This window comes from Sphaeramia orbicularis, chromosome 18, assembly GCF_902148855.1.
Source record: "Sphaeramia orbicularis chromosome 18, fSphaOr1.1, whole genome shotgun sequence".
In the NCBI taxonomy this organism is placed as follows: domain Eukaryota; kingdom Metazoa; phylum Chordata; class Actinopteri; order Kurtiformes; family Apogonidae; genus Sphaeramia; species Sphaeramia orbicularis.
Window position 1 is genome coordinate 13,598,648 of NC_043974.1, and position 12,827 is coordinate 13,611,474.

At 35.7% G+C, this 12,827-nt stretch overlaps 1 protein-coding gene across 7 annotated transcripts in view; it reads right to left on the minus strand.

Annotated features, from left to right (window-relative positions):
* The window catches only part of hnrnpc (heterogeneous nuclear ribonucleoprotein C), a 32,598-nt gene that overhangs the window by 13,135 nt on the left and 6,636 nt on the right, over window positions 1–12,827 (minus strand). For 4 of the 7 annotated variants that reach the window (XM_030162440.1, XM_030162438.1, XM_030162439.1 and 1 more), the window contains 2 exons: window positions 3,493–3,542; window positions 11–282 (listed from right to left, as the gene is read on the minus strand). In XM_030162440.1, the coding sequence (XP_030018300.1) occupies window positions 11–282; window positions 3,493–3,497 (277 nt within the window). In that variant the 5' untranslated portion in view covers window positions 3,498–3,542. Of the gene's footprint in view, window positions 1–10; window positions 283–3,492; window positions 3,636–12,827 lie in introns of all 7 variants that reach the window. The other 3 variants (XM_030162442.1, XM_030162437.1, XM_030162443.1) reach the window with 2 other exon arrangements.

Genomic DNA, 12,827 nt, shown 5'->3' on the forward strand with positions numbered 1-12,827 from the left:
GCTTTCTCACCTAACACTTGTCCTACGATCATGCGTCCGTCTTCGCCGGCAACAGCGGCCCGGGCGTTCCTCTCGTTGGAGTACTGGACGAAGGCGTAGCCCTTGTGGACGGAGCAGCCGACAATCTTACCGTACTTGGAGAAGATGGCCTCCACGTCGGCCTTGGTGACCAGCAGGGTGTTGAGGTTGCCGATGAAGACGCGGGAATTCAGGGAGCGGGGGTCTGTCTTGTTGGTGACGTTGCTGCTGGCCATCAGGCTGGAGGTGGAGGACGACGACCAACTGGAGTGGAGGGGGGGAGGACGAGTGAGGTAAAGGGAGAAGACAAGTTAGCGGGGGTAAAGGTATGACATTTATGACATTATGAAGTAAAGAGGATGTTCATAGACAAAAGAAAGGGTTTAAAAGAAAAGGGGCAGCGACACCAATAGTGAAATATCTGTAGTCTGTGCATCTTTATATGATATATTATCTAGAGGGTGTAGGGGGGGTCATGTTTATTGGTTTAGTTCAGATTATTTGATGTATTTATTCGTCTATCGTCAGTGTATTGACTTACAGTAGACGGCGGTTGGTTTTTAGAGCGTAACAGAGGCTAAGTAATGTACAGTTAAAGCTAGAAATATTATCTATTTTCAGTACGTTCAGTGCATTTACAGCTTTTTCCAACTGAGAACTAATCACTTATCAAAACCACCAAAAAAAACACTATTTAACTTGATCTTGAGCTGAATTACTGATCTAAAAAAAATGCTTATATCAGTTCGTATCTGTCATATCCTTCTGAGAACCAGCAATGCATTTTTGTCCTCTGTAGTGGACAAGAGTTTCACAGCTTTACTTAAAATAAAAAAAAAAAAAATTCCACTGAAAAGAATGTTTACAATCCCTCTGAACAGTGGATGATATGGGACTATGATTATAAATTCACCCAGCCCTAATCTGAACATATTAAAACACCATCACAAGATCCACCATCACAAAAACAAACTAACTTAATCAAAGTTCCAGCTCCCTGTTGGAAAAGGCTGCATGCTGACAAAGTAAAACACTGAAAATACATCAAATACAGCATGAATTTAACATACTATTGATTTGTTTTTGCCTGGTCTGTGGTTTGGTACTCGCATCTACTTCTCCAAAACTGGTACTTCAGAGAAAATCCAAACTAACCCTTTTCAGTCTAATCGCTTGATGTAGCTTTTAACCACGGCGCTAAGAGAAGTCAAAATAAGAAAAGGTCAAACATGAAGATTTAAATTTAAGTAAAGTCTTGAATGATTAGCATAATGTCATCATAATTGCTTGTTTTGTCAGACCGGCAGCCCAAAAACATGACAGATTTTAAAGTGCGCTGAAATAAAGCAGAGAAATACATTTAATGCGAACACATGACAAGTTGAAACTAAAGGATGTTACTGATTTATTACTGTAGCTCAAGAAAATATCAGTTCCGCAATACATCACGACATTTCATTTCACGATACTGTTGATATTAAAACGTACTGTATTGATATTTTTTAGTATTCAAATGCAGATATGGCGGAGGTTCATCTTTGTCTTTTGTTTATCTTTTATTTCTATATTCACATGGGTATTTTGCTCTGTTGTTTGTATACTACAAAATAGACCCCGACCGATTATAGCATGTCACCAATTAATCAACATTGATCAATATGTAACTTTTTTTTGCTGAGACTCTTTCGCTCTGCTCCTGTGTGTCTGTGCTGCCCGGAGAGTTAGAGGAATAGTAAAGTGTGTTCAGTTTCACTTTCACTTTGACAATCACGGACCACTACCTGTTAATTCGCATGTCCACCATGATCTAATATAAGACTATATATACTGTGTATATCAATGTTCTCATTTCATATATCGGTCAATATATCTGTAATCAACCAGTATATCAATATTGGCCGATACATTGGATATCTGCTTTTTTTTTTTAGCCCACAATATCGGTATCGGTCCCAACAATCCCATATCAGTTGGGCTATTCTACAAAAGTAGTATTGTGATATGGCAGATCATAGATTTTTTTTTTTTTAAATTGCTATCGCTGTTTTATTAAATAATGGTTATTTCAAGCATCCTGAAAGCACTTTTTACTGTCTGAAAAATCTGAATATTACTGAGTGTACAGTAATATTATTTTTGCTCAATCCCAACAAAACAACTAACATCTGCTTAAGTAAATTTGAGCAAGATCTTAAACTTTTAAATTTTTGTGTGTGTTTTTTGCACTGGTAAAGCCGCATGTTAAAACTTTATTTATCCAAATCCTGCAGTTAAAGTTTTTACAGATGAAAAGCATTAGATCCTGTTCTGATCAAGTAAACATTTGTTTAGTATTCGTGCATATTTCTGGCATAATTAAAATTTTCCAAGAAATACTCTTAAAAAAAGAAACCAAGAAATACCGCCTTGTTAACAGTATCGTGATACATATCGTATTATTTATTTATTTGTTTATTTAGCAGGGACAGTACACATTAATGAACATTTCTGTAAATGTGCCAGTCTTAGCAAAAAAGCTAGTTTTCAACTGCTGACCCTGGGTAAGATGTAAAGTACCAGCATTCATAAAATTAGAAATATTTTAAAAATTATGGCTACACCCACACATTACATGGCATTAGTTCACACATACATTACAAAGCAGCATGATCCTAGTATTGTGATTTGTATCATTTTGCCAGATTCTTGCCCATACACACCGTTATATATCTCGGCTAAATGGTTGTGACTAATGACTAGGGCTGTGTATTGGCAAGAATCTGGCAATACGATCCAAATCACGATACTGGGATCACGATACGATATATCACGACATATCATGATACTGTTAAAAGGGCAATTTTTCGTTTGTTTCTTTTTTAAAAATGATTATTTCTTTAAAGAACTGAACTACACCAGAAATCTGCACAAATACTAAACACATTTTTATTTGATCAGAACAGGATCTAATGCTATATCGCAAAATTTTCTTGTGTTAAAAGTTAAATTATGTTTTATAGACATTAAAGTTTAAGATCCTGTTCATATTCTATTAGTTCAGAACTAACATCAGAACATTATTTTTGTGCGATCCCAATGAAGGAACTAACATTATTTAATAAAAGAGTGTTAAATAATAATAAACAAAATACAAACAAAAAACAAAAATGAACCTCCATAATATCTGTGTATTTGAATAAATACCTAAAAAATATTGATACAGTGTTTTTTTAATATCGATACAGTATTGTGAAATGAAATATCGCGATATATTGCAGAACCGATATTTTCTAACACCCCTACTAATGACTGAGCAAACACATAATACATTAGTGTGTGGTGCTAATTAAATTCGGCTGTTTTCAATGAAGTGTTCAGTCATGTGGAAGCACTCGCTAAACGGCTATGTGTGCACTTTGACAATAAAGTCAGGGTGTGTCTAGGAGGGAATCAGAACAGACAGTGTGATCAGGTCATGAAGCATCCAGCACTCACTCCATTGTGTCTGTACTCGGGTCGGTGGAGGTCTGCCTGCCTGTCTGAGTCTGTTGGAGAGAAGAGGGTCGTCGAGCAGCTATGAGACATGGACTCAGTGACTGTGTGGAGATACCTAGCACACCTCCCAAAAACACCGGGTTCTTATCCCCCAAAAGAAAAAGAAAAAGAAAAAAAAAGGTTCTGGGATGTGTCGGGAGGTGGCACCAAAAATACTTTAAAAAGAATTATAAAAAATTAATTATATGTTGAAGTTGTGTTGAAATAACAAAGCAGTAGACACAAAAAAACAGGATGTACGGAAGTTGAATAATTATCAACATATACAGAAGTCATCCACAGAAGAAAATTAAAATAAAATAAAGAAGCAAACACAAGGTTATCCACATAAATACAGCAAAAACAATGAATAAAATAAAATAAGAGTGAGCATCTGTGTATGTGGATAAGTGTGTTTCCAAGGCAGTCGCACACCTGTGGAATAAATACTCATTATTATATACTTTAAATCAGTGATTCTTAACTGGTGGATCATGACCCAAACCCATTTTCAGTGCGTCACGGGCCTTTGTCTGGGCAAAAAATAATGTTAATAAACCAATCCTGTGCTTTTTTTTATGGAGCTGAGAGCTACCTATTCACACTCCCCAACAGTAGGTGGCAGTAATGCGCTGTAATGATAATTAACACCAGACATTTACAGCATAAAAGAAGACCTAAAAGTTTCTGATCATATCATGGTGAAACTCAGGTATGACAATGACTACATCAGATATGGTTTTACCTACATTGGACAAAAACCTCAGTGTGTTTAATTCTTCAATAAGTGACTGAGTGCACTTTGAATTTTTAACTGAGGTCACATTTCTGGTTTTGGTTAAAATGGACCTAATTTAGTGTTAAAGAGAATATTTCTATATTTATCATAACCACCTGCTGGTACAGTTTAGTTTATTATTAAACTAGTCTTCTGTGTTTTGATAAGACAAGATAAGATACGAGGGCCGTTCAATAAGTTCATGGCCTCACCCAGAAATACTGGTTGTTATAATACAGGATGTTACATTCTTTCGTGATGGGATAGTGATGCTTGAACATCGATGGACCAAATGCATTGCTGTAAATGGAGATTATGTTGAAAAATAAAATATAAATTATCAGTCTGTGTTGTTCTGTTCTGGGTGAGGCCATGAACTTATTGAACGGCCCTCGTAAGATAAGATAAGATAAGGGTCAGTGTATCTTTTGGTAATTGGATTTTCTTTTCAAAAACAAAACAAAAACTAGTGGTGAATTGATTTTCCTTTAACAATAGAAGAATTAAAATTTTATTTCAAGCCGTTTTTCCTTTTCAGTGTCAAAACAGATAAACCAAATTTTAAAAAATGGATTGATTTTTGTTTTCTCTTTCTAATAACCAAAGAGAAACTTACTACCTGACAGAAATGAAAAAACACAAATCTGGGCATCGCAGACATCCTTCCTCCACAAATGTCTACAAACTCCAGATTTTGTATGACTTGGAAGATTTTTACAAACCCATCGTTCGTAAGAATTTTAGTGACCTAGGCATTAGCGCTCTTTCCTTGAAAATGACAACATCCAATCTCAGAAAATGAAAAAAAAAAAGAAAGAAAAAAACCCAGCAGTTTTTGATCCGTTTTTCCATTTCTGTCAGGTAGTAACTTTCGTTTTTGTTATTAGAAAGAGAAAACAAAAATCAATCAGTTTTTTTTAAATTTGGTTTATCTGTTTTGACACAAAAAAAGAAAAACACCTTGAAATTAAATTTTAACTTCTCTGCTTTAAAACAAAAATCAATTAATCACTAGTTTTTGTTTAGTTTCCGTAAAAAAATTCCAATTACAAAAAATACACTGACTGATAAGAGGGTGAAATGGGGAAAGTGGGGAAATTTCACAGTAAACAGCAGCATCATACAACAAGCAAACGCAGAGAGAAAAACCACACAATTGAAAATGAAAAATAAATAGCGAAAAATAGCTGGTATTTACTGTCGTCCTCAAAATTATTCATACCCCTTCCATTTTTTGTGATTGTCCCAGCAGGACACTGACCCCAGGCATACCACCAAGGTAGTGCAGTAGTTCAAGGACATGACCCAGGCCAAGTCCTGACCTAAATCATATAGAGAATCTGTGGAGGGAGTTTAAGACCAGAGTGATGGGTAGGAGACCATCCAACCAGACCCTGCTGGAGGCTTTGGTCCAGGAAGAGAGGACCACCATCCTACAGGAGACAAGAGAACCTGTGGACACTAACAGGAACCATTATCAAGAACAAAGGCTATTCTATTGTCTATCAAGAAAAGACATTGGACTGAGTAAACCTAGGGCAGGGGTGTCCAACTCATTTTGGTTCAGGGGCCATATTTAGCCCAATTAGACCTCAAGCGGGCCAGACCAGTAAAATAATGACTTAATAACCTATAAATAATGACAAATCCAAGTTTTTCTTTTTGTTTTAGTAAGAAAAACCCCAATTAAATGATGAAAATGTTTACATTTTACAAAAAATATGTGAATAACCTGAAAAAACAGAAATTTCTTTTGAAAAATGTGTGCAATTCTAACAATATTATGCCTTGACTTATTTATACATGTACATTACACACAATGTTACATTTGGTAACAGGCAGAATATTGTTAAAATTGCACATTTCAGGTTGTTCATCTTTGTTTTTATTTTATTTATGTATTTATTTGCATTTTATTGTGAAAGAATAGTTATGTAAATGTAAATATTTTCACAGTGTAATGTTATTTTTTTTCACTTAAATTTTTTCCACACAATTTTTCACAAAGAAAATTTGTCGTCATATTTATGGGTTATTGTGTTGTTATTTTTACTGTAGATCACATTGGTCTGTAGGGCTGCACGATTAATCGATTTTAAATCGAAATCGGATTTTTTAATTAGGACAATTTTTAAAAAAGGGAAATCGTAAAATCGATTTCTTCTCTCTCATGCCTCCGGGCCGCGCGCCTCCGCGTGCCCGCGGGCTACCGTAGGCTCTTCCTGTGACAGCGGTCTGTCACAGAAGTCTGTGTAATGACCGGACGTTAAATCTGTTCATGAACCCGCAGTACTTATACCAATATAAGCCGTGGCTTCACGCACGGATCCCGCAATTGAAATATAACTGCTGCGGATCACTCATCTTCCGTTGTCCCAGATCCGTACCGTACTGTCTCCTTCCGAACCGGGTCCGGGTCTCGGGGTCATCAGCCTCAGCAGAGGAGCCCACACAGCCCCCTGCCCACACACATCCACCAGCTCCAGGATAGAATCCCTCCAGTGTGTCCTGGGTCGGTCTGTTCCACGCACGGATCCCCCAGTTTAAATAGAACCGCATGTGGAACACTCATATGAACCTGGTCCACGCACACACGACTGATGCCTGTCACTGACTGACACTGGTATCACTGCTGTGGGCCCAGATACCCAGAAAAGAAAGAAAAAAAAAACTTTTTTTTTTTTTTAATAATTAATTTAGTCCTCTTACTTGCTAAATTTTTCATTCACAAATGTAAGTTCTGTAACACAAAACCAAATATTATTTATGTTTTGTAAGATGTTGAAATTTATTTAAAGCTGTTCGATAAATGTGGAAACAAAAAGGTTGTAACAACTATCAGTATTTGCTCTGATTTGGACATTTTCTTATAGTGTATTCCCCCTGACAAACTTATGTTATTTTCTTGTTGTATACATTGTTTGTATACTCTACTTCATTTCAAAGATTTAATGAAGAGAAAAAACAAAACTGTAGGTTCATCACATGATCCCATCACAGCTTTGAGGTCAGAGCAGTGGCTTGCATTGTGGGCTGCTCACGAAAACGACATCTTGATTGCTGTTGCCTTTTCTAGTTATACCCAAAAATCGAAATCGAAATCGAAAATCGAGTTTTTAGAGGAAAAAATCGGGATTTTTTTTTTTGCCAAAATCGTGCAGCCCTATTGGTCTGTATGTGGAAGCTGAACCAAAATGACTTTGACAACCTTGACTGTTCAGGTTCATTTTTGTACTTTCATCCCGCGGGCCAGAATGGAACTTTTGGCGGGCCGGATTTAGCCCCCGGGCCACATGTTTGACACCTGTGATCAAGGGTATGAATAATTTTGAACATGGCGATTTTTGGAAATCCTCTAATAAAATACTCCTTAAATAATGTATTTCTCCAAGCGTCATTTCTTGTTCTTCCCTCACTTGTGTATCACATATAAGTCACATACAAACTTGAGGAAACTCATTCATTTCATCACAAAACCAAAAATTCACCAAAAAAATGGTAGGGGTATGAATAATTTTGAGGACGACTGTATATAAATATTTATATAAATAAAGAATTTGAAATCAATATTAAATATTATTTACATATATACATCATCATCATCATGGCTGCACCAGTACATGGTGTAATATTGGGGGGTGGGGGGGGGGGGGGGGGGGGTCACTGGGAACTGTTATAAAGTCTGAATACTATGATATTTGTATTATCTCAGGTTTAAAACACACCTTTTTATAATTAAATACATTTGAGAAGTTTAACTGTATTTGGGTCTTGTTTTGTCATTGAGGGGTGAGAGTGGGTCCTGAAGCCAGACCAGTTGAGAACCACTGCTTTAAATGACATATATGCATATTTATAACAAAAACTGTCTCTATATAACAGCTGCTTCTTGCTGTGTAGCTTCTGTTAGAGGCAAATATTCTGTTTCATGTATTTAAAGGTCAATATTAGTAAAAGTTTAGGTATTCACTGCATACTCACTCAAATGTCCTTTGGTTCCTAATTGAAGCAATGTTGGTCAATACAGAGATAATGTGCAGGCGTTTTTGTGTTTGGTTTTTTTATCGTTTAGATGTTCCCCTTTTTCTGTACGACATACCGACAACTGATGCAAAGGCAACTCAGGTGGAATATGACATCGAGCTGCACAAGCAGGTCATGTTACCCTGTCGAAGCAATTAGCCGTGTAAAGTGTGTCAGTTTTAATGAGCGCTACGAGGTCGGACTGATGCAGCGTTATATAACATGGGGAAAGTCATGACGACATGTGCACAACACAGAGACGTTGTAAATGATTAAGTAAGCAGACTCTAAATACTTAAGGGCTTTTATGTCGTGAAATTAACTCTATCCCAAGAACTCCTAGAGGCATGTTTCACATAGCGCTGAATATTTTTCGTGTCCTGATAATTTTACAAACAGCTGTATTTGTAGTGTTTTATTAGACTGTGTCTCCTACTGTACTTCAAGTGCTTACTATCTTATATTTAACACTTCTGAGTGTATTTAGAATTCTGCTTTTAACCCTTTAACCCCTGACGCATCTGTGGTGATCGTTCTGAATGTATGATTTATTTTAATTATTCATAAAAATTCAACTGTTTGCTCAATAGGAAAAAAAAATCAAAATGTGTTGATAGAATAGACCTTTTGCTTTCCATAGACATCTGAGCATGCTCAGTGTACCCCCCACTGCCTGTGGAATGGGGGCGTCATACAAAGAGGAGCGAATGAGACAAATTTGCTATAAAATACAGTTTGGGCTTTTTTATTTATTTATTTACACAGTTTTCTTTGTCGTTTTTTGTTTTTACTCTTTGCAGTGTTGTGGTGATTTCCTTTTTTTTTTTTTAATTGTATTTTTTAAAGAAATTTGGCTGTTTAACTGCTTTTTGGAGTTCAACCATTTTCCAAAAAGCAGCTGGACTGATTTAGAAAAAAAAGAGCCCAAATGTCCAAATGTTCAGGTTCAACATCCTAAACCTCTTATTGATGTACATTCTGAGTGCTTTATTTAGTAAAAACCTGTAAAACTTTAATTCCTCTCTTAGTCTTTTTCTGTTATTCCACCCTGTTGTTTTGACCCTAAAACACAGTAAAACAAAACCACTGAAGAAAAGGAACACAAGCACATACTCACAGCAGCTTTTATGACACTGAAACAGATGACAAATCATAACAATTCAGAACGTTTACCTGGAATAACATCTCAGGGGTTAAAGGGTTAAGCATTTTGCAATTTAATGTGTCCTAAAGCTGCAATTATCTGCTCATTTTGTGCTACTTTACATCCCTGAATGTACAGTACACAATGTTTAACCCATAAAGACCCAAACAACCACTGGCAACCAAAATCATTTACTGATATAAAAAGTTAAATACCTGTTGATCCAGTAATCCTATAGATACATGTAAATAATTGGTGTAAAATACAGATTATCATCTTTTCATGGTCATCAGATATGACCCATTTGGACGTTCAGAGGCTCCGTGGTTACCGTGGAAACACTGTCATCTTCTACAAGATTGATTCACCAGTAAAACCCATAGAGTTGGATCAATGACAGTGGATGGACACACTTGATTTATGCTCATTTAAAGATATATTTTACTGAAAAAAATCACTTTTTCTTCTGTTTTTGATAACACCCTCAACTTTAATTTGAGCTTTTAGAACATCTACATGATCAATAAATAAAATATATCGTCTTTTTAATCTTTTTTTTGTCTAATGTCCCTTCATTTTTTTGTCTATTGTGTTCTAACATACATACACACACGTATATGTATATTTTGTCTAATATCTCTTTCGTTTTGCTTGATTTTTGTCTACTGTCTTGGTTCTTGTCTTTTGTTATTCGTTAGTTTCTTTTTTTTCCCCCCTTCTTTTTTTGTTTTGGTTTTTGCCTATTGCTTTTTTATTTCTGGTGACTTGTTTCTTGTTCTGATTTTGTAAGTAAAAATAAAAATAATTAATAAAAAAAAATTAAATATAGGAAAATACCTGATTTTCACTTAAGAATACAAAATTCAGAACAATAAAATGCTAAAGGTTGATAAATCACTTAAGAAAGGTTAAAAACAGGGAACATTTCATTTGGGAACTGACACAAAGAAGCACTAGGTCTTTATGGGTTAATGTTGAGAAGGTTATGATTTATTTGATTGTATTTTTCAGTTTGTGTTGTGCCAGGCTGTGATTGTTGAGCCCAATGAAGTAAACTTCTCCCAACTAAGAACTGAATCAGAAACACTGAATTCAACATACACCATCTCCCATGAAGTTGGAATTAAATATTTTTACCTCTTCTCATGAAATGATTGTGACGGTGTGACTTGATGCTAATAGATAAAGTGTAACACTTCACTGCACCAGGTCAAAGATGACTTCTGATGAGTATAGATAAAAATTAAAAGACAAAAATGTCTGAAAATAAAATTATTACAACTTCATGGGTAACAGTGTGAAAGACTGAAAGGATTGTTTGTTTTAATGACGCGAGGAAGAAAGCAAGCACCTCATATGAGTTGTCTCAAGTTCTTATTTATCAAACACATTTTTTTCTTATTCAACTTAAAGGGGTCATGTTTTGCTAAACCCACTTTTATTAGTCTTTTGTACATTTATTTGGACCCTAATCATTCATAAAGTTTGAATTTGAACCCTCCCGGTGCTGCAAAGCTATCTTTATATTCATTTTGGCAAAAACTGAGTGGATTTCTACAACCCGTTTCAATATTCCTCCTTAAATTGCTACGTTTATAATTAGTTATGTCACTACATTTGCATGTATAAGGTCAAGACTTCCGACGCACACTTCTCCGAGTATGCCATAATTGTTTAACTTCGAGCCAATTAACTAAAATGTTCAGTTGTTGGTTAAATGGGACACAGCAGCCCAGCCAACAACCAGGAGGGGGTGGGGCTAGAGGTGGCTCATTTAAAGGGCCAGCGCTCAAAACCACCTTTCTGGTGTCATTACTCAGAAATAGGGTTGAAGATGGACCTGTGGAGTTGAATTAATGAAAAATTCAGACCCAAGCATAGCATTTATAGTTTACGTAGACCACAGGGAAATGTTTGAAAATACATAATTCTGTTTAAAAAAGGAAAATATCACTCCTTTAACATGAGGTAAAGCTAAAATGTTAGTAAAACTGTCAGAAATATTCATTTATGCACAAATTGGCTTTTCTAGTGATTTATAGATAAGTCCACATTATGAATTATTTTCATCTTATAACCACATAATTATAATAACACAATTATATTTTTGCACACCTCTTTATCATATTAATAATATATTGTACAAATTCCTGCTCTAATTTTGTGTTTTAATAGTATTTTAATATGTATATTTGGGACATCTATTTAGAGCTATATATATATGTTTGTACATATTTAGAGCTTTATATATGTGTGTATATATATATTTGTTTATTTTTGTTGTATTGATAATTTCTTTCCTGCTACTGTTTATTATACTTGAATGGAGCGACTGTAACACCCAATAATTTCCCCTTGAGATTAACAAAATATTCTGATTCTGATGAATTCGGCTACGATGGTTTGTCACTTTTGTAAAAAAAAAAAAAAAAAAAAAAAGGAACTAAATTAGTAAAATACAACCTCTATGAGCATCAATTTGGCCACTTTTTTATAAGGCATGTCTCCAATTTTGCTCAACCATTGCTACAAATATATTTTCATTTAGCTAAACTTACATTCATTTGGGAACAGGGCGCGTAAAACCCACGGTAAGTCATTTCTAATTCACTCTCATTCCCAAGAGCTGCATCTCATCAGCCACTTCATCCATTACAAAGCCAAATCACACCTGCCAAAACAAAGCAGGGCTGCCAGCTGGGCTAAACCCGTCGGTAGCGGCGGCCTGTGCCTGTCCGGCCAGTGGCTGCTAGTGGGGGATTACATGGTTTGTCACAGGCTCTCATCCCAAAGCTTAATGCTCCGCTCTGCGTCGTTTGGCTGTGATGTTTCTATTGCTTGGCAAAGCGGCGGAGAGTGTGGTGTGTCCTGTGTTTAGGAGGATGAGATATCGCTACAGTGAATGTTCATAATTGTTTGTGCCAAGCAGGAATATATAGGGTTTAAACCAGTGGTTCTCAACCTTTTTTGTCTCATGACTCCATTTTAACATCACAAATTTCTGGCGACCCCAGACATGCAAAACAGAGACTTTTTTTTTTTTTTTTGTTGCTAAAATTAGTTTGTTTTTGATCATGTGATAGTTTGCTATACTATGTTGCAAATAAACATTAATTTTAGACGACATTTAGTCTATATAATGTATATTATTATGGACGGAGGCAGAAAAGCCAGGTGTAGATTACAGCACAAAGTGAGAATTTGATTTTCCTTGGTCAGGATATGTACAGTCAGTCCAGCTTGGATTTTCAAGGCTGACAATTAATACCGAACAAACAAGAACTCAAACTATGAATTATGAAAGAGCTGCAGCATCTGAAACCGACCACAATGAACATTTGACAGGCAAAC